The sequence below is a fragment of the Panthera onca genome, chromosome A2 (assembly GCF_046562875.1).
Source record: "Panthera onca isolate mPanOnc1 chromosome A2, mPanOnc1 haplotype 2, whole genome shotgun sequence".
NCBI classification, from domain to species: Eukaryota; Metazoa; Chordata; class Mammalia; order Carnivora; family Felidae; genus Panthera; species Panthera onca.
Window position 1 is genome coordinate 50,795,786 of NC_138340.1, and position 23,894 is coordinate 50,819,679.

Here is a 23,894-nt window from a genome sequence, read left to right on the forward strand (position 1 = left end):
GGGTTCTCAAACTGTGATACCTGGACCAGCAGTATTGGCATCAGCTGAGAACTTGTTGAAAGCGCAAGTTCTCAGGGCCATCCCAGGCCACTTACTAAGAAACCCTAGGGGTAGGCCCAGCATCTGTGTTTCAACCAGCCCTCTGGGTGCCCTAACACACTCAGGTTTGAGAACATTTGCCTCAAGCAGTTTCCATCCCCATCCCTCACCCTACTGTAAGTTCCTCCAGAGGAGAGACTGTTCTGTTCCAGGCACCACATCCAGTGCCCAGGGATGTGCCTGATTCCTAGTAGATGCTATAGAAATTTCCATGAGAAAAGAACACATTTGTGCTGGGTCTTGAAAAATGGGTAGGAGTTTTCCAAACAGAGGAGCAGAGAGAGAGAGAATTGTAGGCAGAGGGCACCATGGATACAAAGATAGAGAAGTGGCTCCGTAGAGCCAGAATTTCAAACATGTTAAGAGAGGACTGGTAGGACATGAAGCTGGAGGGGCAGATTAAGGGCTTGATTGTGGGGAGCAACAAATGTCAAGCTAATGAGCTTGGAATTTATCCTCTAGGTCACATGGTTCTCTACCTGGCTATACATTAGAATCACCTGCAGAGCTTTAAGAAAACACCAAGAGCCAGGTCCAATGCAAGACCAACTAAATCAGAATCTCCAGGGGTAAAGCCTTAGTATTGGTATTTTTTTTTAATGTTTATTTATTTTTGAGAGAAAGAGAGAGACACAGCACGAGCAGGGGAGGGGCAGAGAGACAGGGAGACACAGAATCCAAAGCAGACTCCAGGGTCTGAGCTGTCAGCACAGAGCCCAACGCAGGGTTCGAACTCACAAACCATGAGATTATGACCCAAGCCAAAGTTCGATGCTTAACTGACTGAGCCACCCAGGCGCCCCTAGTATTGGTAATTTTTAAACATTTTCTGTAGGATTCTAATGTGCATCCAGGGCTAAGAATGCCTGCTATAGGCAGTGAGGAGTCATGAAAGTTACGTAAGCAGAGGTATGATTTAACCAAAGTGTGTTTAGATCACTGAGGGCAGACTGCAGGATGGATGGATAGATAGATAGATGGATAGATGAATGGATGGATGGATGGATGGATGAGTGGATAAAGGGGTGGGTAGATGGGTAAATACATGAACAAGTGGGTGGATGGGTAGATGAGTGAATGGGTAGGTGAATGAGTGGATGGGTGGATAGATGAGTGGACTCATAGATGGATGAGTGTATGGCAGGATAGATGGGGGTGGACAGAGGCATGGGGCTGGAGAGAGGACGACTAGTCATGAGGTGACCTTAGTCTAGGAAAAGAGAGAGATGATGAGGGCCTGGGTGGATGGCAGTGTGGCCAGAGAAGGAAGGACTTGAGACACTTCCAAGGGAGCACAGATCATCATGGAGAGCTCCTGGAAATAGAGAGGAAGAAGAAGGATGGAGGAAAGTAGAGTGATTCCAAGGTGCAGATCTCAGGAAACTGGGTAGATGCTGATGACACAAACTGAGATAACAACTGCAAGGGAGAAGCAGGTTGGGCAGAAAATACTTTGCACATCCCATTTTTCACTGCTTCCTGATAGAAATGGAAAGATTAAGGGAGAGATGAGATAATTGAGCTGTTACTCAAATTACTTCAGGGGCTTAGCTCAGTCTGGGATGCAAAAATTGAGCAGCATCAGGGAATTAAATGTACAAAATTTATGGAAGTCACAGCCAGAAGGTGAATTTCAGGTGGGGGAAAAAGAAGGCAAGTGATTTTGAAAGGGTAAAGAAGTGCTGGGATGGCTTGGGGGCCATGAAATGAGGTCACATGGTCAGAGAAACTTGGTCAGAGAAAGCCAGCACAGCCCTTTCTCATCAGAAGCTGTGGGCAGGAAGCAATCTTTGCAATCTCCGACGGAGTCCCACAGGGAGGCAGGACAAGTGGAGGCAAGCAGAAGAAAGTTACCCGAAACAACCAAGGACTTGTCAAGCTAAAGTGAGCAGCTGCTGGGAAGACGAGGGTCTTGGTTTTCCCAGGCTTAGCTCGTTTGCAGTCTGTGTGTACGGGCCAGGCACAGCTAGGTGCTAAAGATGCAGCGGAGACCAGAGCAGGCAAGATCTTGCCCCCACATGCCTTCCACTCAAGTGAGGAGCCACACGGGAGGAACAGAAGATGGTGACACAGCCTCATAAATGTAGTCATGAGAAGGAGGTGTGGAGCAGAAGAGGGCCCTCTTGCCCACATTTGGTGGTGAGGTGATGGATGGCTTCCCTTCCCGGAGGAAGCACTTTCTTGACTGAGAACCAAAGGCTGCAATGAAGTTGGATAGGGCAGAGCTTTCTAGATGGAGAAGTATGCTGAACAAAGGCCCAGAGGGAGGCTGGAGAGAACATGTGGGTGAGTAGAACACAGTCGAGTGGGGCTCGAGCATGGCGTTCTGGGGTGGAAGATGGAAGGTTGGAGAATCAGACAGAAGCCACAGAGCCAAGGGCCTTTATAAGTTCCATTACAGAGTTTGAGCTTTGTCCTCAAGTCAGTGGAAAGCCATCAAAGGATCTAGAGTGGGGGAGTGAACGGGTAAAACTGCATCTGCAGACTCTAGCTTTGGCTACTCCGTGGAGGATGGGCTCAAGGGGGCCAAGAGAAAAGATGAAGGATTCAAGAAATACCTAGGTAGTGAACAGACTGGGTCTGGAGATTAACCGGATGGAGTTTGAGATGCGGATGGGGAGGGAGGAAGAGATGTCCAAGAAGACTCCCAAGTTTCCTCGGTTGGGCACCTTGGGAGAGCAGGGGTGGCATTTGCTAAGCTGAGGAGAAGCAGAGCAGTGGTGAGGCAGGGAGGGACAGAGAGGAACTCTGTTTGAACACAACAAGTCTAAAGGGCTTAAGGAATACCAGGATGGTGATATCTGGGCTAGAGAAACAAATGGGGAAGGTGGTAGCAAGCACTCAGATGGTATTTGAAACCATGGAATGACATGGAACCCTGTACAAATGTGCATGACCACATGGCAGAAGAGGCAAATCCTCAGGAGGCCTGGCAAGGCTGAGGCTGGAGGGACGGGACAGGGCTGGGCTCCTCCCCTCCCCCTGGTTACCTAGGATGGCCATTATAGGCTATCCCATCCTTCCCTGCAGAGATGCTGCCCAGGCCTGCCATCCAACCAGCAGGCCCATGCGCTTGGTCTATCCCAGAATGGGAGACTGCTTGTTCTGCTCTCCTCACCTTCTCCCAGCCCTGGCTCCCTTTGTGTAGGGCAGCTCATTAATAGACTACAAGGCTTGGCTGGGGCGGGGGGGGGGGGGGGGGCGGCAACAGGGCTGTCCACAGCCAGGATCAGGGGCGGAATTGACTGCTTTGTGGAAAGCTGCCACCCGTGATCTTGGCCACAATGGTACCAGGCTCTCACCATGTCAGAAAGAAGACGCAAGAGCCACAGATGGAACCCAACATGGCAAAACAGAAAGTTGCCTGGACTTGAGGGTGAGTGTCCACCTGTGTCCACCACACTGCCTACGTGACTTTATGCGGGTCTGTGCATAACCTCTGTATTCTGGCTACTCAAATGGTACCATTAGCCTTGGGATTAAACACCAGAAAACAGCTCCATGGTCATTCATTCAGCAGTTCATCCACTCAATACATTTTTTATTGAATATTTCATATGGTCCAGACCCCAGGGATGTAATTTTGAACACAACAGACACAGTTCCTGCCTCCGCGGAGTTTACAGTATAGTGAGGGAGACAGACACCGCTCAAGAAATCCTGCAAATGTGTGTCAAGTTACAACTGCAGGAAGTGCTAGAGAAAATGGTGCCAGGAGAGCCCATAACAAGAGGACCTGGCCTGGGGGTCCCTGAAGTATCTCTGAGGAAGCAGTTTTTAGGCTGGACTCTAAAGGAAGAGGGCGGGAGCCTGGTAAGGGGGGTGGGAGGGGAGGCTCAGGGGACAAGGGCCCAGGCAAAGGGAAGAGAACAGGCAAAAGCTCATGACGGGGTGGGGGAGTTTGGTGCATTTAAGGAACTGAATAAAGGCCAATGTGGCTGGAGTCCAGGAAGCAAAGCGGAGGAGGGGACAGGTCAAAGGCTCCAGCCAGCACATCGATCACCATCCCATTGGCCATCTGGATTGTACCAGAACCCCAGGAAGAAGCACCCAAAGACACATGGAAGAGCTGGACACCAGCCTTCCTTTTCCAGGGGGTTACTTGTCCCTTTTGAGAATGGAACCCCTTTGACCTGAAACCCAGCTCTCCATTCCAGCACTCATTTCGCCTGCTGCAGCCACACTTTTGGAAGGTGTCACAGTGAACCTGGCCAGCGCGCTCTACTCTAAGGCACATCTTGAGCAGCCTTTCTGCTTTTCCAATCGTGCATCCCAGTATCTATGCAGCAGGCAGAAGCAGCAGGCATATACATATGTATGTGAGAACTTTCACATACATATGTATATATATTTTCTTTTTCTTTCTTTCTTTTTTGGCCAGAAAACAGCAATGAAAATTTCTGGTGAGTCACAGCTTTCTTTCTTTGGCTAGAGTTGCTGGGTATGAGGCTCCAAGAGAATGCAGCTTAGAGGAGCAAGGTCTTGCCAAGCTGGTGAGCTAGGGAAATGAAATTAGCAGTGAGCCAGCTTCTCCTGCTTCTCAGCTGGGGGCCGGAAAATTCCGCTTTGCAAACAGAACCCATTTCCAGGCCTTCAGAGCCCCACGCTGCAGATGAATCCAAATCTACTGCCCTGGGACTGTGGTTCCTCTGGGAGAGAGGCAAGCTCCTGCAGCTGACACCATCGCCAAGATGCCAAATCCCTGCCTCTGCCTTCCTGCTCCCTTCTAAGACGTTTTTGGGGCTTACGCTGGCTTGCTCAGCAGACTGCTAGCAAAGCTGCCCCTGAAAAAGGCTCCCTCAATTAGTTCCAGGGCCCAAAAGGTAAGCATAACCTCTTGCTACCTAAGCTGCCCTGAGCAGGATTTGGAATTCATCGCCCTTACTTGGAGCATGAATCATTAAGTCCACAAATATTACCTGAGTGCCATCTTATGTGCCAGGCAATGGTAAGCAAAATGAGTCATACTCCCTCATTCATGGAGTGTACAGTCCAGTGGGGGCCTCAGGTGATAATCAAGTCATCACATAAATACATAGAAAATTTCGGGGGACCTGGGTGGCTCAGTCAGTTGGGCGTCCGACTTCAGCTCAGATCATGATCTCGCAGTTCGTGAGTTTGGGCCTTGTGTCAGGGTCTGTGCTGACAGCTCACAGCCTGAAGCCTACTTCAGATTCTGTGTCTCCCCCTCTCTCTGCCCCTCCCCTGCTCACACTCTGTCTCTTTCTCTCAAAAATAAATAATAAACATTAAAAAAAAAAAAGAAAGAAAGAAAATTGCATCAGTGATAGGGGCTATGAAGGAGAAATGCATGGTACCTCAAGGGTCTATGGAGGGGGCTTACCCCACCCCAGGGAGGTAGAAGTGAGCATCTGTTGACCATGCTGGTCCTTCTTACCATCGAGGCTTCAGTTGAGATGTTTCTCCTGCATGTGGCTTTCCCTGACACTCAGGGGCTCCCTGGTCCCTAGCACAAACCCCTATTTTATTGTTATTACTGCACTCCCATTCCTGAGATTTGTCCTGTTCATTTGCTTTCTGCTTCTGGTCTCTGACTCCTCTCAAGCTTATGTCTATCATGTTCACCACTGTTTCTCTGGAAGGACAGGGCACACAGTTGGCTGAAGAGATGAAAAGTATCCAGAAGGATAAGCTGGATTCACAAGGATGGGCAGATTTCGGTGTAACACAGGGATAAAGGAGAGCATTCCAGCAGTAAGTGTGAAGGCTCCGTGTGCATGGACGCCTTGTAAAACGGAGAGAAGGCACGCGTGGCCAGAGAGCAGAGAGGAGGTAACCAAGGGTGCAGACAAGGCTGGAGAGGTAGCATGAGCTGGGGCCTTGAAGGCCAGGATGAACGTCTGGGCTGGGTACTGTTGTACACAGCTGCTGTAACAAAGCACCGCACTGGGAGGCTTAAATAGCAGAAATGTGTTGTCTCACAGTTCTGGAGGCTACAAGTCTGAGATCAAAGTGTCAGAAAGGTTGGTTCCTTCTGGGGGCTGTGAGGGAGACCCTGTTCCATGCCTCTCCTCTAGATTCCGGTGGTTGGCTGGCCATCTTTTGTGTTGCTTGCCTTATAGACATATCACCCCAATCTCCGCCTTCGAGTTCACATGATGTTTTCCCTGTGTCTGTGTCCAAATTTCCCTTTTTTATAAGAACACCAGTCATGCTGGATTAGGGCCCACCCTATGCGCAGGTTAACTTGATTGTCTCTGCAAAGACCCTATTTCCATATAAAGTCACATTCTAAGGTTTTGGGGTTAGGACTCCAACATGTAAATTTTGGGAGGACACAATTCAACCCATAATAGGCTGCTGCCCCAAGTGGATCAGGAGCCCCAGAACAGTTTACATGATCGCTCAGGCGTCTTTCATGTGGTCCATCAGAGGAGCGAATGGACCTGGGATACAGAAGATAAAGTCTGACCCCATTAGCTGGCATCCAAGGCCAGTCCACCCCGCTCCCACCTCCCCCTCTCTGCTTGCAGAAACCTTCTCCAGGCAGTGGATGAAGCTCTGAACCAAGGATGGGTTTCTTCATTTATCTTTTTTTTTTTTTTTTTTTTTTTTTTTGCCTCAATTTGCCTGAGGCCATTGTATTGTGAGTTGGAGTGGTTCTGACTCTGGTTAGATTCTGCTGCTAAACAGCTCTAAGTCCTTGGGCTTGTCGCTCTACCTCTCTGAGGCTCTGCTGTCTCATCTATCATATGGATGGATGAGCGACTCAGTGGCCAGTGAGGGTCTTCAAATGTTAACAATATCGACTGTTATTTTCCAAAACCAAAATGCATACACATGAGCTGACAAAGGCTTTTTTGTTCCCAATTCCCCAACTTAATTATTTGAAAAGCCTCACAAGATGCACAAAAATGAAGACGGTGAATAGCCATTATGCAGGACCCTTTCGTGTATGTATCTTCAATGACAGGACAATGAGGCTGCTGAAACCCAGGAAGGGGGTAGCTAGCTCTTCCCAGCTCGTGGGCATTCCTGCCTTGGCACCTGTGCATATTCTGTCTTCACTCACTTTGAATGCCTTCCCCTACCCTTTCCACATGGCAAAAGCCCACTCTCTGAAGTCTTGTTCAAAAGGCTTTTCCTTCAGGGATTACCTGAGATCTGTCTAAATCACACATTTCGATCTTCTCAGATGGTCACCTCTGGACACCTTTTATGTTGTTGCTTAGCTCATCAATCGCCACTCACATGTATGGGGCTTGATCCTCTGCTTATTCTAGAAGCCCTTTGAAGGCAGGAACAGTCTCTTGTATTTCCTTGTATTCCTCCAGAGTCCTTGGCAGAATCTAATTCATCCATTCATTCACCTGTTCACTTAACTCGCTCTTCTAATATTTTTTTAAACCTCTGCCACATGCGAGGGACAGTCTAGTCACAGTGGATTGAAAAGATGACTAGATGTGCCTTGAGAAGGCTCACAATCTAACAGGTAAAATTAATGCAAACCAAGAATTATTACAGCTATTGGTCAGAATTCCTCTAATTTAAGTGACAAATATACTTCAGGCTGGCTTAAGCAAAAATGATAGTAAGTGGAAGGAGGGAAAAATTTAAAGGATAAAACATTGTAATCAAAAAATATAAAGGAAGAGGAGGGAGTTGGCCTCAGGAATAGCTGGACCCAGGGGTTCAAAGGATGTTCTCAGGATCTGGTCTTGCTCTCCCCATCTCTTGGCTCTGCTTTCCTCTCTCTGTGTTGGCTTCACTCTCAGGTAGGCCCTCTACAGACCAAAAATACCCTGGCTGCCAGTAATCCCAGTAGAAAGACAGCCTCCACCCCCCATCAGTCCACTAAAAGTCCTGGAATTACATTTTATTAGATTAAAGCTCTGCGACCAAGATGATTCAGAGCCAGTCACAGATTCACCATTGCTCAGGGATGAGTCCCCAGAGGAAAATCTCAATGCTGTTATCAGAAAAAAGGAGGAGGGGGGCGCCTGGGTGGCTCGGTCAGTTAAGCGTCCGACTTCGGCTCAGGTCATGATCTCATGGTCCGTGAGTTCAAGCCCCGCGTCGGGCTCTGTGCTGACAGCTCAGAGCCTGGAGCCTGTTTCGGATTCTGTGTCTCCCTCTCTCTCTGCCCCTCCCCTGTTCATGCTCTGCCTCTCTGTCTCAAAAATAAATAAACGTTAAAAAAAATTTTTTAAAAAGAAAAAAGGAGGAGGGATGCTAAGCAGGAGAGGGTACTGTGTTATGCTGTGTAAGGAATCCCAGAGGAGGGAGGGAGGAGCTAATTCTGCCTCAGGGTAGAGGGAAAGTCACAGGAGCATTTGCATTGGGCCTTGAAGTACACAGAAGAGGTGCAAAGGGAAAAGATGAGAGCATCCTGCAGGCAGAGGGAAGCCTGAGTAGTGTGAAGCTGTAAAGTCAGATAGGACATGGGCTGTTCTGGGGCTAGCTGTCTAGAGCAGGGCTGAGGGAAGGCACAGTGGAAGCAGAGGCAGCTGTGGCAGGAAGGACCTTATACATAGGTCAAGGCTGAATGAAGGTTTAAGTGGGCCAATGATGAGATCACTGGGGCAGGGAGGCCAGGTGGGAAGCAGAGGAGCCATCCAGGTGAAGAGGAAGAGTTTATCCTGGGGCTTCGCCTCAGAGCCACCACGACAAATGGTGAATGTGAGTTTTTAGGGCAAGGAGAACGAATTGAAATCCACTGACTAGAAGCTATCTTTGGCTGATGCCAACCCTGAGAAAGAATAATTCGGAAGGGGAAGGACTACATCCATTGGGTCACCTGGCTGAGGCAGGATCTGCTTACCCATGCTTCGGTGCTGAGTCAAAGGCTGGGGCTCAATCCCAGTTGTCCCTCACCAGCTGGGTGAACTTGGATAGTTAATTAGACCTTTTCTTTCCTTATCTGTAAAATAGGATTGATAACGGCTACCTCACAATGGCACCTTAAGAACTGAATGAGGTAATTCACGGGATGCTCTTAGCATCAAACCCAGCATATGATAATTATTATTGTTGTTATAATCACTATTATTACCACTAGCAGCTCATTAGGTTATTAGGAAATTCCAACGATGGATGTATATAGATATATGACCCATGGTAGGCTTTCCACAAGTGTTGGTTTTCCTCCCCCACTGCAAACTCTCATGTATACTTCAAGACCCAGTGCAAATGGTCCTGGGACTCCCTCTCCACCCTGGAGCAGGCTGATTCACTCACTTGTTCTCACACCTCAAAGTGATGGCACACTGGGTCTGGTGTCCATTAGCACCTCTGAGCTCCCCCCTTGAACTTCCTAAAAATATTCTTGGCACCAGAATGAAAATCTCTACCTCAATGGGCAAAGCCCGGCCAACCTCATCTTCTCTTTCCCTACAAACCCCTTTGCCTTGGTTTATCCATCTGCAAAATGAGCACACCACTGTAGCACTGTCAGTGCTAGCCCTGACCCATGTCTCCTCTGGTTGGTTCTTCTACTGATCACCTGGGGATCCTAAATCAGGACTCACCTTGTCTGGCCTTCAGGTCTCTTGTGTGTCAGGTGGAGATAATGACACCTTTTCTGACTCCCAGCTCCACTAGGATTCTTGGGAGGATTTAAGCAACTAAGGCTGGGGAGGTAATTTGCAATGTGTAAGCAAGGTACTATATAATCTTCCAAGGTCATTATTACCCTATTTGTCTAATGGAATTGAGTCAAAAGTAAACCCCTGCATATTCCTACTTGTTACAATCCCCTTTATAAGATGTGGTTTATATATACAATGGAATACTACTTGGCAATGAGAAAGAATGAATTCCTGCCATTTGCAGCAATGTGGATGGAACTGGAGGGTATTATGCTAAGTGAAATAAGTCAGCCAGAGAAAGACAGATATCATGTTTTCACTCATATGTGGAATGTGAGAAACTTAACAGAAGATCATGGGGGAAGGGAAGGGAAGGGGAAAAAAACAATTTCAAACAGAGAGGGAGGGAGGCAAACCATACAAGACACTCAGAAATACAGAGAACAAATTAAGGGTTGATTGGGGAGGCGGGGGAGAGGAGATAGTGGGTGATGGGCATTAAGGAGGGCACCTGTTGGGATGAGCACTGAGTGTTGTAGGTAAGCGATGAATCACGAGAATCTACCCCCAAAACCAAGGGCACACTGTATGTTAGCCAACTTCGCAATAAAGTATATATTAAAAAAAAAAAAAGATAACAGTGGACATCATGTCTAGAAGTGAATGGAGAGGTGAGTGGGCTTAGAGCGGGTCATGGGCTTAGGAATCAATAGGCTTCTTCCTGATTGTAATCAAACACCACAATGCCCAACAAGGAATGGCAAGCATGCTTTCAAATGCAGTTATAAATAAAATGCAAATGGCCATAAAAAAATAAAAAATGAAATCTCCTTTATTACATCATCTATTTTTCATTTTTAGAATAAAATTTAAATGATATGCACATATATATTTATATAAAGCATATCATACATAAATAAACCACATCCTGGTTAATACTTTGGAAGTTGCTAATTATGGTCTCTGAAGATTTCAGGAAAGCTGGTGTAGGATCTAGAAAAGAGCCAGAAGGGAAAACTTGGAAGGAGAAAAAGGGGTGTAGCTGTTGCAAAGACCACGGTTTAGGCTGAGATTCCTGCTTTAGAATCCCTCCCAGCAATGAAAACAGAAAGGTGGAAGATGGAAAGGGTAGTGATGCAAGACATTCACTCTCCAGAAGGAGCTAGAATGACTCCGGGGGCGGTCTTACATGGGCTTCAGGCTTTTTGCCTTTCCTGCAAACCCACCATATTTAATACCTCCCTGTTAATTATTTACTTTTTACTTAAGTGAATTTATTTACAAAGGACTTTCCCCAGTCTTAGTTAAAATAAAATTTTAAAAAACCAGCATCACTTGCCATAAATAGAAAGTTAACTGAAGAAGTAAGTTCAAGGAATACAAAATAGCATCATTCAATCCTAGGGAGATGCTGGTGCCTGAGGTCTGCTCTCTATTTGTGAAAGGGGAGATTAGAGAGGCATAGCAACATACTAGTAACCAAACTGAGACTGTCTCCTTGAGCCAACCACAGAGACTGAAAAAGAATTAAAGGATTCAATATTTATGGTTCATGTGCTATCAGTGATCGCACCCTCATTTGAAGGAACACCAATCTGGTCTGACCAGCCCTCATGTTGCAGAAATGCCCACTTAAAATACTGGATCTTTGTGTGCACCCCTCCACAGACTGGGAGCTCACATCCTCAAGGCAGCCCTTTCCTTGATGGACAGCTCTGGCTACTGGAATGTTCTCTAGGTTGAGGTGAAACAGTTTCTCTGAAAATGCTATCCTTGGACCTCACCTCTCCCCTTTCTGTAGTCACACAAAGTAAGTCTATCTCCTTCATATGTTTAAAGGAAGTATTTGGTAATATCTTGGTCTTTTCAACTACTCATTCAAAAAAACTTCTATCATTCATCAGAGAGGGAGAAAGAGACTAGAAATGACCCCTTGCCTTCAAGCAGCCATCAGACTCAAGTGGGAGAACCAGACATATGAACTGGAACATTCCTTGGTAATCTGACAGTAATAATGTGAGTGACACACAGATCACCATGGGAGGCCAGAGGAAGAGCAGGTGACTGTGGGCCTGGGGTCTACAGCAGGGGCTTCCCAGAGGAAGCAAGCCTTGAGCTGGCCCTGCTGGGATGAGCCAGAGCTGCTCAGGAGGAGAGAAGGGAACCCTCAACACCCACACATGCAGGACTGGTCTAGACCGATGGGTGGCTCTCAGGAAACACTAAACTATCCCAGAGAGGTGACGGGATACCCAAAGTCATGCAGTTTGAAGCAGTTTTGCATTTTGGAGCCCAAAAAACCAAGGTCAGAATTCTAGCTCTGCCACATACCTGCTCTAGCCATGTCCCTCTGAGCAAATGACTTAACTTCTCAACCTCAACGTTTTCAATGAGAAAGGCAGGATAGTACCTGCCTCAAAGGTCACCATGTTTACCACGAAAGTTAAATGAGGCCACACATGCAAAAGATCTAGTAGAACACTTGGCATGTGATGAGTATCTGAAGGGTTAAACAACCCGCACAGCACAGCACCGAGCGATCAGGAAAGGTGTGGCTGGCACACGGTACTGGAAGAATATCAACCCTGGGAAGTATTACCGGAAAGCTATTACTAGTGTGATACTAGTCATAGTAATAGTAGTGACTATGAATGGAGACAGGAGCCCCACCTGGAGGACCTTCTCCTTCATCCCACCGCAGTCTAAGCAAACCTTTTGATTCTGAATCCTCAGCCCATTGACAGGCTCCATTTACCTGCTACCCAAATGCTTCTCTGCTTAGGTTTCACCTGAAAGGCTAAACCTAAATTATAGCATCGTTTTAGGGAAATACTACATCTGCGAGAAAACGTTAGTTGCTCGCTGGAATCCTCCCTCCCAACTGCTCCGTGAAGAGATGCTCCAAACCTTCTTCCCAGGGACTATTAAGCATTATTCATTAGCTAGCCACGTACCTCCCAGTTCTTTCCAAAATCTGACTTTCCCAACTTTAAACATATTTCAATACAATTCTCTGTTGCCTTCCCCACACCCCACACACCCCCCCCCCCCCCGCCACAGCTGTCCAAATAGCAGCAACCAACAACTGGCTAGAGAAAGCATTTTTCTCAGGTATAGCCCATGGAAGGTAAGAGGTATCAAAAACTGTGAAGGTGTCAGGATAGAAGAGGACATCACCTCAGACACGGGGCACTATTTGCATGTGGTGCTAATATTCCAGATGGAAATCTGGAGCTGGGCTAGGATGGGGCTTTTCAAACTGGGTCCCAAGCAGTGCTAGTTTGGTGAAATAATAATCAATATTTCAGGGGAGGGAGAATTCTGTGATCATATAGCTTTCAGAAAGAAATCAACAGGCTCATTTATTGCAGAACTTCTCAGAGCCTTCTATCCCCTAACAGGTGTTCGGAATCTTTAAGAGGGAGTATGGAATAGGTAGTTGCTCCTAACTCCATTCATGTCCCCTCCCCAAACCGCCCTAGCCCCTAGACATATCAGTGTATTGATGTCTTAGAAAACCCTCCACTGAGGGAGAAAAAGTCTTAGTCCTAGGAAACCTCTGGCTTCCTAGAACTATTCAATTTGTTTCAAGGACATCCACGTACCCCAGAGGCAGGTTTTAAGCCCCCTGTGTGCTGCCCCCCGCACCACACTCCTGCTCAGGAACGGCACTCAGTTCCAGGTCTTGCAAAGGACAAGCCAAGCTCAGGCCAGGGCTGGCTGGGAAAGGACTGTGGGTTACGGACCTGACTCTGGGGAAGAGGAAGGGTCTAGAAGGCTAGCATGGCCTAAAAGTGAGTTGTGACTAATTTATCATCTGGAAAACCACTGCAGTGGGTGCCCTTAAATATGAATGAGCATCAGAATCTCCTGGAGGGCTTGTTAAAATACAGACTGCTGGGCCCCACCCCTGGAGTTTGTCATTCAGCAGGTCTGGGGGGAGGCCCAAGATTTTGCATTTCTGACAAGTCCCCACGTGACGCTGCTGGTCAGGACCACACTTTGTAAACTGGTGCTCTAGAGTCCCGACTGCCCAGTCAGGGAGAGCACCGTAAAGCCCACATTCTGTCCTCTCAACAACACTGTGCCAGGCACGACGCACAAGGAGTGGGTGACCCTTTGCCTGAATGGTTTCACCAAGCTCATAAGGCAGCCAGAAGACAGATGTCCCCTTCCCTGCCTCCCACCAGCCCCACGTCAGAGCAACTCCAATCACCACTTGATCTCTGTTCATTCATTCAACTAACATGTAGTGCGTGCCAACCAGATGCCAAAGCAGGTACTAAGTGACCCTAGTCAAGAGCCACTCTCTCTGCCATCTCTGAGTTCACAGCCCACTGGTTGTCAAAAGGGGACAGACAAGAACACAGGTGATTTCAGCACAGGATGGTAGCTTCTGCCTCACGCTTCTCAAGTCCTCTGTCAAGTCACAGGTGGAAGACATCCTTGATTCCTCTTTTCCTGAATCCTACCTCTGAAAGACTACCCAGCAGTGCCCACTCCTCCTTGTCTGCTCTGTCATCACCCCTACAATCGTCAACACCCACCTGCAGAGCAATACTCCCACCCACACCACCCGTCTCCCCTGCTCTACTCGTGCCCCCTCCGGTCCAGGGTCATCTTTCAAAAACAGAAATGGGAGGGGCACCTGGGTGGCTCAGTCGGTTAAGCATCCGACTTCTGCTCAGGTCATGATCTCACGGTTTCTGAGTTTGAGCCCCGTGTCAGGCTCTGTGCTGACAGCTCAGAGCCTGGAGCCTGTTTCAGATTCTATGTCGCCCTCTCTCTCTAACCCTCCCCTGCCTGTGTGCGCTCTCTCTCTCTCTCTCTCTCTCTCAATTATAAATAATAAACATAAAAAGTTTTTAAAAAACAGAAATGGGATCATGCTCCCGCCTACTTACAATGCTTCAGTGGCTTCTCACACTCCCTCACCACCATGGTGTTCCAGCCCCACTGGCCCCTCTTCTCCTCCCCCTGCCCCCAGAGCTGCCCTTACTCATTCCCCAGGTCTCTGCTTAAATGCCACTTCCTCAAGGCACCTTCCCTGACTGTTATTCTAGTTCAGTGTGGAGATGAAAGAGGGCTGTAATCCTTTGACAGTCCTCCGACAAGAGGAAGGCTTTATTTCCTATCTCCCTAAAGCTGAGCTCAGGCTAAGAGGTGGTGTTGTACCAGTTCCAGGCCTAGCACTGAAGAAGATGGGGCTTCCCCAGTGCTCTCTCAGAGTCCTGGATTATGGTGTCTGAAGTCTGACACCCAGCTGAAATACCAGGTAGAGAGGCCCTGATACCACATGGGGAAGGATTCAGCCCAGCTGGGCCCAGCCTTCCAGCCATCCCCACAAAAGCACATTAAGTAAAGCCATCTTGGACTGTCTAGCCAGAGCAGCCACCAGCTGAATATCGCTCAGTGATCCCAGTCAATGTCATATAAAGTAGAAAAATCACCCAGTTGAGCCCTGTCCAAATTCCTGACCCACTAAACCATGAGTTACTAAGATCTGGGACTAAGTATTGCTGTTACACATAATACTAACCAGAACGCTCTGCATTATATTTATTTCCATCATAGCACCTCCTAGACAACTATACATTTTTTTCAATTGCCCAGGCAGATAAGGAGCAAATGGAGAAGCACTGAACTTAGAATCAAGAGACCTAAGTTCTTGTTATGGACTGAATGTCTATGTCCCCTTAAATGTCATATGTTGAAACCCTAGGCCCAGTGTGATGGTCTCAGGTGGTAGGGTCTCTGGCAGATAAGTAGGATCGGGGCAGAGCCCACATGAATGGAATTCGTGTTCTTAGAAGAGTCAACAGAGAGCTTGCTCTCTCTTCTCCTCACCATGTGAAGACACAGTGAGAATGAGCGGTCTACATGCTGAGAGGATTCTCACCAGAACCTGGCCATACTGGCATCCCATCTGGGCTGGACTCACTGGGCCTGAGCTCCCTGTGGCATAGAATTCAAAGAAAGGCTCAAGTGATGGCTCTGAGGGTTCACCTGGGGTAGGTTGAACATCTGGAGAACGATACCATCACTTGTCTCTTTTCTACCATCACATTATGCACATTGAGGATGTCTTATTTTCTTAGACTGTGCCATGTGCTGAAACACAAAGATGATTAGAACACAGTCCCTGCTCTCAGATAATGTACCTTCTCTTGAGAGACAAGCACATGTCTTGGGGCATGCCCACGGGTGGTATGGATGGTTGAGGTGGGCACCACGTCCTTTGAACTCTGCTACCTGCTTGCTCTTTGGGGCTCAGTTTAGATGTCACTTCCTCTTGAAAGCTTCCTTGAGTCTGACCTGGTGCTTCCTCTGTGTGCCCATAATATTCTGTGTTTGTTGTTTGTTTATTTAGCCGTATTTACTGAGCACCTACCAGGTGCCATGCCCTGATTTATAGTAGTAAACAAGACAGGCGGTTCCTGCCATAGTGGAATTTCCTGTGTAATGGAAGAGAGATGAACAATCAAACATAAAAAACAGAAGAAATAAAATATCATCAAATGATTGTTGTGATGGACTTGCAGCTTCTAGCACCGTGCAAAATAGGTTTATAAGCCACCATGGTCTGTGGTACTTTGTTACAGCAGCCGAATGGACTGACAGTCCCCATCCCAGTTCAGACACTCATTTGCTGTGCAAATCAATTCCTTCTCTTGGGCAAATCAATTCTCTCTCTAAACAAAATCTGTCAGCCACAGCAGGCTTTATAGACCAAGTACGTTTCCGCCCTCCCTTCCTTACTCCCACTCATTCACAACCCCCCCACCCCACCCATTTCTGTCTGGCACTGGGCCCACTGCACTGGGAATAAACTAACAAGATCTAGGCCCTTCCCTCAAGGCCCTGAGAGGCTACCTGCCAGAGAGATGGACACTCTTAAATGAAGTATCTGTAAGACAGCAAGACAACCCTTCTCTGGACAGCAGGACGAAGGACCCAGAGCACAGCACAGATCTTGTCCACTGAGCTCCAGAGAGGCAGCCAGAGGTCAGCAATGGTTGGCCCTGGGGTCAAAGGGCAAATCCAGGCATCCCTTAGAGACTCCTGCTTCCAAAGCTGCATTAGCATCGTGCGGAGGGCCTATGCCAGCTGCACTGGCCTGGGCCGACACCCTAATTAGACTTTCATAGTGTGTCAAGCAGCCTGCTTGGCCCGACTGCCAGCTGGGGCTCCTGTTCCGTCTGGTGGCCTCTGTTTAATGAACCCATGAGGGGCTGGCCGAGCTCATTACAGGCAATGTGAAGGAACAGGGGACCCCTGCCCATGCTCCCCTGCTCCCCCGCCTTTCCCCCATGTTCACGCTGAAAATGGGAAGGGAGGTGACTGGCAGGAGCTGAGGCCACAGTCTGACCACACAGCCCTGGATGGCTCCAGTGACAGCTCAGCCAGAAACAAGGGTTTCCATGCGTGCATCTGTATCTGTGGTTTTAGGGGAGCGTTCACATCTCTGTTCTCAGGCTGCACCCTGGCCCTTTCTTATCTGAAGCCAAGGAGGCAGAAGGAAAATGACAGTTCAAATCTGTCTCTTTGCAATGACTGGTCCACAGACACGTTTGGACAAGCTGCTTTTCTCAGAGCTTCACTGTCCTCATCTTTAAGATAGGCCAGTAACAGCCACCCGGCACAACGTGCTTGGTTATCGCACTCAATAAATTGTCATTGCTGTTGCTATTACTAAAAGATAGGCAAGAGACGGCACCAAAACATGAGCCATGTTTGCTTCTGAATGGCAGGACTCTGCAAGTGACTTTTTCCTCCTATTTGTCTGTATTTTCTAAATTGTATACAATGAGCATTTTACCTTCATCATTTAGGAGGTGAGGGGGAGCACATTTTCTCAAAAAAAAATCTATCAGAAAAATGAGATTATGTGTGTGAAAGGGCCTAGACACTGCCTGGGAGGAGGTTATTGATAGAAGCTTCCTCCTGCAGCCTAAGTTTGAATAGAGATTGGTTAAAAAAAACAAGCATGGTATTTGCAAAGATATAATAAATTTTTGCCCCTTGATAAAGCAATCTGCACGAAAGTGAGTGTTCACATGGCATGGCACAGACCAAAGGAAATGTTTAAGGGAATTTAAAGGAAGAGCATTCCTTGGCCATAGCAGTACACAAAAAAATATACGTAAGAAGGTGGAAGCAAGCCAGTGTCCCCTGACAGGTGAATGGATAACTACAATGCGCTCTACACATACAGTGGAATATTACTCAGCCTTCAAAAGGGCACATGCTACAATATGGAAGAACCTGGAGGTTATACTAAGAGAAAGAAGCCAGTCCCTAAGGGTAACTACTGTATGAGTCCACTTATATGAGGTCCCTAGGGTAGTGAGATCCATAGAGGCAGAGAGTAGAATGGTGGCTGCCAGGGTCTGGAGGGAGAGGAAATGGGGAGTTAGTGTCTGATGGGTACAGTGATGCTGCTTTGCAAAAGGAAAAGCATTACGGGGTTTGTATGGTGGTGATGGATGCACAACACCATGAGTATCCTTAACACTACAGAATCGTACATTTAAAAATGGTTAACACGGTAGTTTATATTACATACATTTTACCACATTTTTTTTAATGTAGAGAGAAAAACGGGATGGAACCCAGAGGAAGGAGGAATGGGTCGGGGTGGGGGGGGTGGGCGGTTGAAGTAAGTTGCAGATGCCCTGCCTTGAGGGCGACTGGCTGGAGACACAGCAGGTAGAGGAGGAGGAGGTCCCCGCAGCGTGACAGCGGGAGAGACAGATGCAGAGCGCCGCCCTGCGGAGCGAACGCTGCCCCTGAGCGGCTGCTACCTCCTACCTGCACTGAGGAGGCTGGCCCCACGCGGGTTCTGGACAAAGCGGTTTTGTGGCTGGCGGACTCGGCCAGCCACATCAGTGCCTGAGCAGATCCGAGCTCACAAACCCCAAGTTTGGGGTGTGAGAAATCAGGGCCCGGGAGGTTGCGTATCATAAATTAACAAGGCAGAAAAAGAACCTGGGCACGGCTCCTCCAGAGGAGTAGCAAAGGGGGATGCGTTGAGCATCACTTCCACGGAAAAGAGATTCTGAGGTCACTGTGCTGAAGGAATGGGGAAGTGGGCTGGCTGACCCCCAGATAAAAGAGAACTGGGTAGAGTCAGGATGTCCTGAAAGGGGGGGGGGGGGGGGATGTCACGCTGGCCCAAATAAAGACTAGTACAATGCCTGGTGCTTAGTGGGATAGCGGTAGACAATTTACTGAGCATTTACTGTCTGCGCTAAGCACTGCTCTTGTGTTTCTCATCTATTCCCTACAGCATCCTCCCCGCGTGGGAACTATTTGGATCCTCACTTCACGCGGAGGAAGTCAGGCACAGAAAGGTCAGTAACCCAGGCTCGGCCTCCTTTGTGCTTTGCTGCCTCCCACCGGCCCAGGCCCCGGCCCGCTCTCACTTGAACTGGTGCTCCCGGGAACTGCGGATCTTGGAGGAGAAGCGCTCGGCCAGCTTCTCCAGGCTGCGGGAGTACTCGAGCTCAATCTCAGCTTTGCGGCGGAAGAACTCCTGGAGGTCCTGGAGCAGCTGCAGGCGCGACTCGGACTGCTGCTCCAGGCATTTGAACTGCTCCACCAGCTGCGTGCGGATCTCTGCGGGCAGAGGCAAGGCGCAGCGGCGTTAGGCTGTGCTCGGGGACAGCAGTGGGACCCGCCCGGCTGACCCAGAGCCCCGTCGCAGGCACTGCAATTCCTGCAGCCCCCTCCCCGCCGCCACCCTCCGCGTGCCCCGACCCCAGCTTCTGCAGGCACTGGCACAAGGATCGGGCACAGGGCGGTTCTTGTCACGTGGTCTAACCCAATGTTTCCCAAAGGTGAATCATTGTATGTCACCACCATGGTTTTTGCCATATCCACATGCCACCAACGTTATTGTTTCTTCCACACGATCTAGTGAATTGGCTCCCTTTTTTTACTGAAATGAACTTACTTGAAGTGAACGTTTTTGTGTCACTACGCTGAGGGAAAAACTAGGCCCACTTGCCATCCTGGGGCACGGAAAATGAGTTCAACGAAAACAAAAATTTTGTAAAATTCTATCCAGAGACCGATGCTTACCAAAGGCCCTGAGCCCAAGCTGCCTGCTCTCTACCAACAAAAGGAAAATGGGAGTGTGCAAGGCGTTAAAACCTTTCTCCAGATGCAGTCGGGCCTGAGAGAGGCTGAGAAGGGGATGTGTGTGTGTGTGTGGGGGGGGGGGGGGGGGGGGGGGGACTCTTGGGTTTCAGTGTTACTTAAGGCCACATCTGTGTTCCACTTTACATCACCTTGAGGTCCATGCATAAACATCTCAAGTACCCCTAGAGGAATGTCACCCACCCTCCAGGAAATACTGACTGCAAACCAGATCTGTGCAACCAGGGCAAAAGTTCAAAAGCTGGGGAGGTAGAGATAAAAGTCACAGCCAAATCCCAATAACTATAGCCAACCTCATCTTCAAACCCGTAGTGCTGTCACTGCTGCTGTCTCTTTGCTTTAACTCCTTCCCTGCCATCCCACAAGCTACTCAACACCTCAGTCTCCCCACAGCACTCTGCTCACACAAACTCCCTGCTCGAAACACCCCACAGCCTGCTTCTGAGTATTAAGCCCAACTCCTTAGCATGGAATTTAAGGCCACCAGCCACCCAGCCACAAACTTTACTACTCAGGGTTTACCCCCAGTAGACTCTTGAGACCATTCAAACTTGGCACTCTGTCTGAAATGATGGCCAACACTACTATCTCAGCATCCTTCAGAGAAGTGGTCTTCACAGGGTGCCACCCCACGCTGGGGTACACAAAGGTTTCCCCTGGGGGTATGCAGCCAGGAAAAGTACAAGGAAATCAGCAGGAGATCCTGTTTCCATCCCCACTCTTCCCTGCTCTGCCTGAGAATGTGTCTCAGTCTAGATGGCATGCCTGCCCTCTTTCCCCACCTCCCTCTTCACACCTGCTTTGCAGAAGAAAGACCAACTTCCTCGTCCATTCACAGTCTATGGTGCAGTGCCCCTAAGTGTCAAGATATCTGGGTGCCCCCCAAAATGGATGATTTAGCCTGTTGTTGTTTGCAAATCTTCCTTTGTCATCATGAACGCTTGCTCCTCAAAGAGTGGTCTGTGGACCAGGGGGCTTGTTAGAAAAGCAGAATCTCAGACCCCAATGCAGAACTTCTGATTCAGAGTCTACATTTTAGCAAGATCCTCAGGTGGTCCTTATGTCCCTGAGAGTATGAGAAGCACTGCCATCAACCATCCCATCCATCTCCTAATGAGAAGCATTTCCCACACTATTGTACTTTTTATGTTTAGTCATTATTTATCAAATGTGTAAAATATTGGTATCATTTTAATAAATTGCATATGTGATCACTGTAATGACAAATCAATCCAAAAGAAAGATACTTAGAGCTTTTATGGGCAAAGGAAACATTTTAAATGTCCACTTCAATTTATATACATGTTTTGGATCTAAAGAAGTATGATAGAGGGGCAGCTGGGTAGCTCAGTCGGTTGAGCATCTGACTTCAGCTCAGGTCATGATCTCACAGCTCATGGGTTCGAGCCCCACATTGGGCTCTGTACTGACAGCTTGGAGCCTGGAGCCTGCTTCAGATTCTGGGTCTCCCTCTATCTCCGCCCCTCCCCCACTTATGCTTTGCCTCTCTCTCTCAAAAATAAAATAAACATTAAAAAAAGAAATTTGATAATCAATAAAAGAATTTCAAGTATAAAAATATATTAAGATAAAATTCTGTTAGAGAAATATAAGGGAATTATGAGTCCAAAAAGGTAAAGAAAAGTGCAATATAAAATTTCTGACTTATCTGGGTAATTTTTGATGGATAGTGGTAGATAACAGTGCATTATGGCATTTATCCTATTACCTGGAGATTCCCTCATAACTACATACCCAAAACAAATCCAGAGTTTATGTCCACCAAAAAAATATATAGAAGAATACTTACAGTAGCTTTCTGGCCAAATAATAGAAACAACCCAAAATGTCCATTAAGAGTAGACAAAACCTTTTTTTATTGAGATTTCAATGGAATACTATATAACAATGGAAAAGATGAACTCCCACTACCTGCCGCGACATACTTGAATCTCCCAGACCTCATGTTGGTTGAAAGAAGCCAGAACAAATGAGATCATGCAAAACTAGTGTATGGTGACAGGGGTCAGAGAAATCGTTACTGTTGGAGAGGCACTAACTGACAGGAGGCAAAAGGGTGCCTTCTCGAACACTGGAGATATACTATACCTTCATTTGGGTGGCAGGTACACTGGTAAAAAAGAACTGAGTGGCATACCTGAGATCTGTGCATGCTGCTGTATATAAGTGATCCTGCGATAAACAGGCCAAATTAAAAATGCTATGTTAGTTTCCATTTGATGCATTTAAGAGAGTAGTGTAATTTTATGATACAAGGTCAATATTTACAATATGACATAAATGAGATCCTTTGTAACTACTTAAAGTTACAATGAAATTTTTTCAGATGTCGAGTTAAAATGTGTGAGGCAAGAGAGTTTTCCCCCACCAAGTTCACTTAGAGGGCAGGCAAGCAAAAGAGCTTAAACCCTGCTTGAGAGCCCGTGTCAAGGACAGCTCCTCCCAGGGAGTCCTGGACCGCTGTCTGAACTCACACGGCCCTACTCTGAACTCACACGGTACTTCCGGCTTGTCTCTGCCTCGTGTTGTTGTTTTCATTCTTTCAGTACGTGTGTCATAGCTGCCTTACCTCCTCAAATGAAATTTAAGCTCTGCAGGTGGGTTTTCCCCACACATAATAGATCATCAGGAGATCAATATCTGCATATTTATCTTTACCAAGTGCTTTCACCCACGGACATTAAATGTTGTGATTATAGGAGTCTCACTCGACACAAACATACACAAAAACCACTCACACACCAGACACACCCCCCCCCCCCCCACACACACACACACCACGACATTATTATCCATTTTTTAGAGGAAGAAACCACGGCTCTGTATAAACCACAATCAGGAACTTATCCAAGGTCACATTTTGTTCCCTGAACTGTAACACAGGTGCGCCTATGACACGGCCTACTTGTTACATTGGATCGAGATGCCATTACTCCCCAAAGGGTAAGCCCTGCCATTTCAATACATAGTTATAAAAATGCTTTCCAAATATTTTTCAAATTACTTTCAGACTCTATACTATTTGGGACTCAAAATAATCTTAATAATAATTACTAGCACTTACGGAGTCTGTCATTTGTTGCAGGCCCAGTGCTGACTTCTTTACATATTTATCTCACATGATCTGTATAGCTTCCCCATAAGGCAGGTGCTACTAGTGTTCCTTCCCCATTTTCTCCCCCCAGAGATGAGGAGGTAGAGGCTCAGAGGTAAGCAGCCTCTGTTCATAACAGCTGGTATGTTGCAATTAATCTAGGAATCAAGCCCAGATCCCTCAGATGGGAGCAATGACCCTTCAGGTATCTAACTAGACTCAGACCACATTATTTTTTAAAAAAACACTTTAATCCATCTGTCTTCAACCTCTTGTATCCTATTTGTAACAGGATGGTGGTCTAAAGAGTATTATTAATCAGAAATGCTGTAGCCACTGCTTTCCTCCATTACAGGGCATAATCAGGAGCCAATGTTCACATATTTTAGAGGAAAAACTCATAAATCACACTGTGATGACAGAAGAGGATTTGGAAGGAGCAGAGAATCTCCCCCAATTCATACCACCAGCTGGAGCCTCCAGGCTGGGTCGTGCATAGAACCTTCCAGCAGCTTGGACAGCTCAGAGTCAGATCTTTCTAGCAGGAAACGGTCCTGGCCGGATCTCAGACTGCAGCTTGCCCACGCTCTCTCTGGAACCCTGAAAGGATTTGATTACCCATCTCGTTATTTCTAACTCCTTTCCAAGTTGCTCCTCCTTGGAGCTGGCACAGAGTTGGGTTTTCTCCTTGAAGATTTCAAAGGAGCGACAAAAATAAAAGAAAACAGAACTGCTCCCAAGGCTCAGACTCCAGTCAGCAGACGTTCCCCCCAGGGGGCGGTTCCAGCCACAGCAGAGCACTGAGTGGCAGAAAAATTAAAAGCGGGTTGGGCAGGGAAGAGAAGGGGTTTGGAAAGTCGGTAAAGGTTCTCTGTTCTCAAAACCTTGGAACAGACCTCTCTGATCACCTAGTGCAGCCTCTTGGTTTTACAGATAGAGGCCTGAGGCCCAAAGAAGGGGCAGAACTAATT

The 23,894-nt window shown here is 47.6% G+C and overlaps 1 protein-coding gene across 7 annotated transcripts in view; it reads right to left on the reverse strand.

Annotated features, from left to right (window-relative positions):
• Positions 1–23,894, reverse strand: part of SRGAP3 (SLIT-ROBO Rho GTPase activating protein 3) — a 261,924-nt gene that overhangs the window by 116,981 nt on the left and 121,049 nt on the right. For all 7 annotated transcript variants that reach the window (XM_060631641.3, XM_060631640.3, XM_060631644.3 and 4 more), the window contains exon 2: positions 19,073–19,265. In XM_060631641.3, coding sequence (XP_060487624.1) covers positions 19,073–19,265 — 193 coding nt within the window. The remainder of the gene's footprint in view (positions 1–19,072; positions 19,266–23,894) is intronic.